The following is a 6000-nucleotide window of genomic DNA, read 5'->3' as shown; positions in this document are numbered from 1 at the left end:
AAAAAGGTGAAGTCTCTCTCTCTCTTTTACATCTCTCTTTCTCTCTCCAACAAAACAAACCGATTAAGTTTCCTAGCCAACCGTTTCACAAAACGTACCCGTTTTAATATTTTCAGAGAAAGAGATGTTTACCAGCTATATAAGAATGAAAACATAGTGCTGTTTCTGGTTTTTTAAGTAGCTGTCATTGGCCGATTTAGTTGTCAGTCAAATGTGGGTGGTATTATTTGACAAACAGCTCCGGTAACACCGCTGTGGGGCTGCAGACTGACATTCAACAGGCAAGAGTAAACGGAACTGCTGCACTGAACAATAACTGCGACTGGATTGTATAAAAACAAACGTTCACCAAGCTGTTTTTTGTTTGTTGTTTTTCTATTCTAACTTTTCTATACTATTCGTCAACAATCAGAATATCTACATTTTTTTGTTTGTTGTCATCGTCGACTTAGATGTAGTTGCTGTCTCCGCCTTGATTTTGTGACTTTATATCAATGTAGTGTTATCGGACGGACCGATATTTTTTGTTCAGGTGGTCGACCACTACTCCCTTTTCGGTTGTTTACTTTCTGGTTGACTTCACATCACCCGCTGTGTATGAGTAACTTTGTCTTTACTAATTCTATGTGACATTTTGACGCTATTCTAGCTACTACTATGGCCGAGGCAGCCCAACAACCACAACAGGTTGAGATCGACCCGGATTTCGAGCCTCTTTCCCGGCCCCGCTCCTGCACATGGCCCCTGCCACGTCCGGAGTTCATCACCCCGGGCGACTCCAACACCTCCTCTCCCGCCCCTTCTGTCAAACAAGAACCCAGCAGCAACTCCGACTTCATCTCCAGCCTCAGTTTATTAGAAGAGACTGAAGATTACCCCGAAGAGGATCAGAAACCCACCATCCTCTGCAATGATTTCCAATGTCAGGAAAACTGCATCCACGACCACCAACAGCATCAACAGCAGCACCCGGGGAACAGCCCCCAACTCCCGCAGCAACAGGTGCTTCTGCTCTCCTCTCCGGCCGGGTCTGCATCTTCAGTAGCGGCTGCGGCCGCTGCAGCTGCCCAGAGGAAAAGCAGTTCATCTCGGCGTAACGCCTGGGGCAATATGTCTTATGCAGACCTCATAACTAAGGCTATTGAGAGCACCTCGGACAAGAGACTTACCTTGTCGCAGATCTATGACTGGATGGTGAAGAACGTGCCTTATTTCAAGGACAAGGGAGATAGCAACAGCTCTGCTGGATGGAAGGTAAAGCTTTTCAATACAGTACATTACATCTGATGAGATTTGAGTTATGATTTAAGAGCTATACATTTTGTTTTGATAAGGATATAGAGAAATGGACCTTTAATTGCCTATATATCAAAGTTGACGCTGTTCATCATTTTTCAAATGATAATATTGTAACGACCCTGGGTTTATAACCACATATATCGACTCTGCGGCTTGAGCATGCTTTTGCGGCGCAGTCGACAGCGCGCTGGACTTCGGGCTAGATGGTCGAGGGTTCGAGACCTGCTCCCTTCCTGTTTCATTCCAATATGAACCCATGTTATCACATGTTAATAACACACGTAACTAAGTAAGGCCAGGTGAGGGTGACTTGCTGCTTTCCATAATATGTTTATTGTAGGATTGGGTATTATAGACATGGTAAAAGTGCTATCTCTTGAGGTTCAGTTGGTCATTTCTATCCTAATAGCATCATGCTACGTATCAGAGGAGACATGATGTTCTGGTCTTGTGCACACAAATCAATCAGTCACTTTATGTCCATTCATTGTGTGTCCTGTAGAAACCTGTGGCTACCAATTGTAACCCAGTCAGCACATGGCCACACACACACACACACACACACACACACACACACACACACACACACACACACACACACACACACACACGGCCTCAACAGGATTCTTGTCCAACTCCGGCTGCCTCCCCCTAATACTATTGGGGAGAGTCCCTCCTCCTCTCTCCTCCCAGTAATACTAATATCCAAATAAGTTAACATACTGTACTATAGCTGTAGCAGTAGTTAACATACTGTTCTGTAGCTGTAGTTAACATACTGTAGCTGTAGTTAACATACTGTTCTGTAGCTGCAGTTAACATACTGTAGCTGTAGTTAACATACTGTAGCTGTAGTTAACATACTGTAGCTGTAGTTAACATACTGTTCTGTAGCTGTAGTTAACATACTGTAGCTGTAGTTAACATACTGTTCTGTAGCTGTAGTTAACATACTGTTCTGTAGCAGTAGTTAACATACTGTTCTGTAGCTGTAGTTAACATACTGTTCTGTAGCAGTAGTTAACATACTGTTCTGTAGCTGTAGTTAACATACTGTTCTGTAGCTGTAGTTAACATACTGTAGCTGTAGTTAACATACTGTAGCTGTAGTTAACATACTGTTCTGTAGCTGTAGTTAACATACTGTTCTGTAGCTGTAGTTAACATACTGTTCTGTAGCTGTAGTTAACATGCTGTTCTGTAGCTGTAGTTAACATACTGTTATGTAGCTGTAGTTAACATACTGTAGCTGTAGTTAACATACTGTTCTGTAGCTGTAGTTAACATACTGTTCTGTAGCTGTAGTTAACATACTGTTCTGTAGCTGTAGTTAACATGCTGTAGCTGTAGTTAACATGCTGTTCTGTAGCTGTAGTTAACATACTGTTATGTAGCTGTAGTTAACATACTGTTCTGTAGCTGTAGTTAACATACTGTTCTGTAGCTGTAGTTAACATACTGTAGCTGTAGTTAACATACTGTTCTGTAGCTGTAGTTAACATGCTGTTCTGTAGCTGTAGTTAACATACTGTTCTGTAGCTGTAGTTAACATGCTGTAGCTGTAGTTAACATGCTGTTCTGTAGCTGTAGTTAACATGCTGTTCTGTAGCTGTAGTTAACATACTGTAGCTGTAGTTAACATGCTGTTCTGTAGCTGTAGTTAACATACTGTTCTGTAGCTGTAGTTAACATGCTGTAGCTGTAGTTAACATGCTGTTCTGTAGCTGTAGTTAACATGCTGTTCTGTAGCTGTAGTTAACATACTGTTATGTAGCTGTAGTTAACATACTGTTCTGTAGCTGTAGTTAACATACTGTAGCTGTAGTTAACATAGTGTTCTGTAGCTGTAGTTAACATACTGTAGCTGTAGTTAACATACTGTTCTGTAGCTGTAGTTAACATGCTGTTCTGTAGCTGTAGTTAACATACTGTTCTGTAGCTGTAGTTAACATGCTGTTCTGTAGCTGTAGTTAACATGCTGTTCTGTAGCTGTAGTTAACATGCTGTTCTGTAGCTGTAGTTAACATACTGTTCTGTAGCTGTAGTTAACATACTGTAGCTGTAGTTAACATACTGTTCTGTAGCTGTAGTTAACATACTGTTCTGTAGCTGTAGTTAACATGCTGTTCTGTAGCTGTAGTTAACATACTGTTCTGTAGCTGTAGTTAACATACTGTTCTGTAGCTGTAGTTAACATACTGTTCTGTAGCTGTAGTTAACATACTGTTCTGTAGCTGTAGTTAACATGCTGTTCTGTAGCTGTAGTTAACATACTGTTCTGTAGCTGTAGTTAACATGCTGTTCTGTAGCTGTAGTTAACATACTGTTCTGTAGCTGTAGTTAACATACTGTTCTGTAGCTGTAGTTAACATGCTGTTCTGTAGCTGTAGTTAACATGCTGTTCTGTAGCTGTAGTTAACATGCTGTTCTGTAGCTGTAGTTAACATACTGTTCTGTAGTTAACATGCTGTTCTGTAGCTGTAGTTAACATGCTGTTCTGTAGCTGTAGTTAACATGCTGTTCTGTAGCTGTAGTTAACATACTGTTCTGTAACTGTAGTTAACATACTGTAGCTGTAGTTAACATGCTGTAGCTGTAGCTGTAGTTAACATGCTGTAGCTGTAGTTAACATGCTGTAGCTGTAGTTAACATGCTGTTATGTAGCTGTAGTTAACATGCTGTTCTGTAGCTGTAGTTAACATACTGTTCTGTAGCTGTAGTTAACATACTGTTCTGTAGCTGTAGTTAACATACTGTTCTGTAGCTGTAGTTAACATACTGTTCTGTAGTTAACATGCTGTTCTGTAGCTGTAGTTAACATACTGTAGCTGTAGTTAACATGCTGTTCTGTAGCTGTAGTTAACATGCTGTTCTGTAGCTGTAGTTAACATGCTGTTCTGTAGCTGTAGTTAACATACTGTTCTGTAGCTGCAGTTAACATACTGTAGCTGTAGTTAACATACTGTTCTGTAGCTGCAGTTAACATACTGTAGCTGTAGTTAACATACTGTTCTGTAGCTGTAGTTAACATACTGTAGCTGTAGTTAACATGCTGTTGTGTAGCTGTAGTTAACATACTGTAGCTGTAGTTAACATACTGTTCTGTAGCTGTAGTTAACATACTGTTCTGTAGCTGTAGTTAACATGCTGTTCTGTAGCTGTAGTTAACATACTGTAGCTGTAGTTAACATACTGTTCTGTAGCTGTAGTTAACATACTGTTCTGTAGCTGTAGTTAACATACTGTAGCAGTAGTTAACATACTGTTCTGTAGCTGTAGTTATCATACTGTAGCTGTAGTTAACATACTGTTCTGTAGCTGTAGTTAACATACTGTAGCAGTAGTTAACATACTGTTCTGTAGCTGTAGTTATCATACTGTAGCTGTAGTTAACATACTGTTCTGTAGCTGTAGTTAACATACTGTTCTGTAGCTGTAGTTAACATGCTGTTCTGTAGCTGTAGTTAACATACTGTAGCTGTAGTTAACATACTGTTCTGTAGCTGTAGTTAACATACTGTTCTGTAGCTGTAGTTAACATACTGTAGCAGTAGTTAACATACTGTTCTGTAGCTGTAGTTAACATACTGTAGCTGTAGTTAACATACTGTTCTGTAGCTGTAGTTAACATACTGTTCTGTAGCTGTAGTTAACATACTGTTCTGTAGCTGTAGTTAACATACTGTTCTGTAGCTGTAGTTAACATGCTGTTCTGTAGCTGTAGTTAACATACTGTAGCTGTAGTTAACATACTGTTCTGTAGCTGTAGTTAACATACTGTAGCTGTAGTTAACATACTGTTCTGTAGCTGTAGTTAACATGCTGTTCTGTAGTTAACATGCTGTTCTGTAGCTGTAGTTAACATACTGTTCTGTAGCTGTAGTTAACATGCTGTTCTGTAGCTGTAGTTAACATACTGTTCTGTAGCTGTAGTTAACATACTGTTCTGTAGCTGTAGTTAACATACTGTTCTGTAGCTGTAGTTAACATACTGTAGCTGTAGTTAACATACTGTTCTGTAGCTGTAGTTAACATACTGTTCTGTAGCTGTAGTTAACATACTGTTCTGTAGCTGTAGTTTTCATACTGTAGCTGTAGTTAACATACTGTTCTGTAGCTGTAGTTAACATACTGTAGCTGTAGTTAACATACTGTTCTGTAGCTGTAGTTAACATACTGTTCTGTAGCTGTAGTTAACATACTGTTCTGTAGCTGTAGTTAACATACTGTAGCTGTAGTTAACATACTGTTCTGTAGCTGTAGTTAACATACTGTAGCTGTAGTTAACATACTGTTCTGTAGCTGTAGTTAACATACTGTTCTGTAGCTGTAGTTAACATACTGTTCTGTAGCTGTAGTTAACATACTGTTCTGTAGCTGTAGTTAACATGCTGTTCTGTAGTTAACATACTGTAGCTGTAGTTAACATACTGTTCTGTAGCTGTAGTTAACATACTGTTCTGTAGCTGTAGTTAACATGCTGTTCTGTAGCTGTAGTTAACATACTGTTCTGTAGTTAACATACTGTTCTGTAGCTGTAGTTAACATACTGTTCTGTAGTTAACATACTGTTCTGTAGTTAACATACTGTTCTGTAGTTAACATACTGTTCTGTAGTTAACATGCTGTTCTGTAGCTGTAGTTAACATACTGTTCTGTAGTTAACATACTGTTCTGTAGTTAACATACTGTTCTGTAGTT

General features: G+C 39.4%; 1 protein-coding gene across 1 annotated transcript in view; it reads left to right on the top strand.

The window, feature by feature from the left end:
• Positions 1-286: 286 nt before the first annotated feature.
• The window catches only part of foxo1a (forkhead box O1 a), a 120404-nt gene continuing 114690 nt past the window's right edge, over positions 287-6000 (top strand). Inside the window, 1 exon segment of the mRNA XM_065024171.1 lies at positions 287-1254. Within this exon segment, the coding sequence (XP_064880243.1) occupies positions 658-1254 (597 nt within the window). The 5' untranslated portion in view covers positions 287-657.

The sequence above is a fragment of the Oncorhynchus nerka genome, linkage group LG11 (genome assembly GCF_034236695.1).
Source record: "Oncorhynchus nerka isolate Pitt River linkage group LG11, Oner_Uvic_2.0, whole genome shotgun sequence".
Classification (NCBI taxonomy): domain Eukaryota; kingdom Metazoa; phylum Chordata; class Actinopteri; order Salmoniformes; family Salmonidae; genus Oncorhynchus; species Oncorhynchus nerka.
The sequence above is the reverse complement of the archived record's forward strand: the minus strand, read 5'-3'. Positions and strand labels throughout refer to the sequence as shown.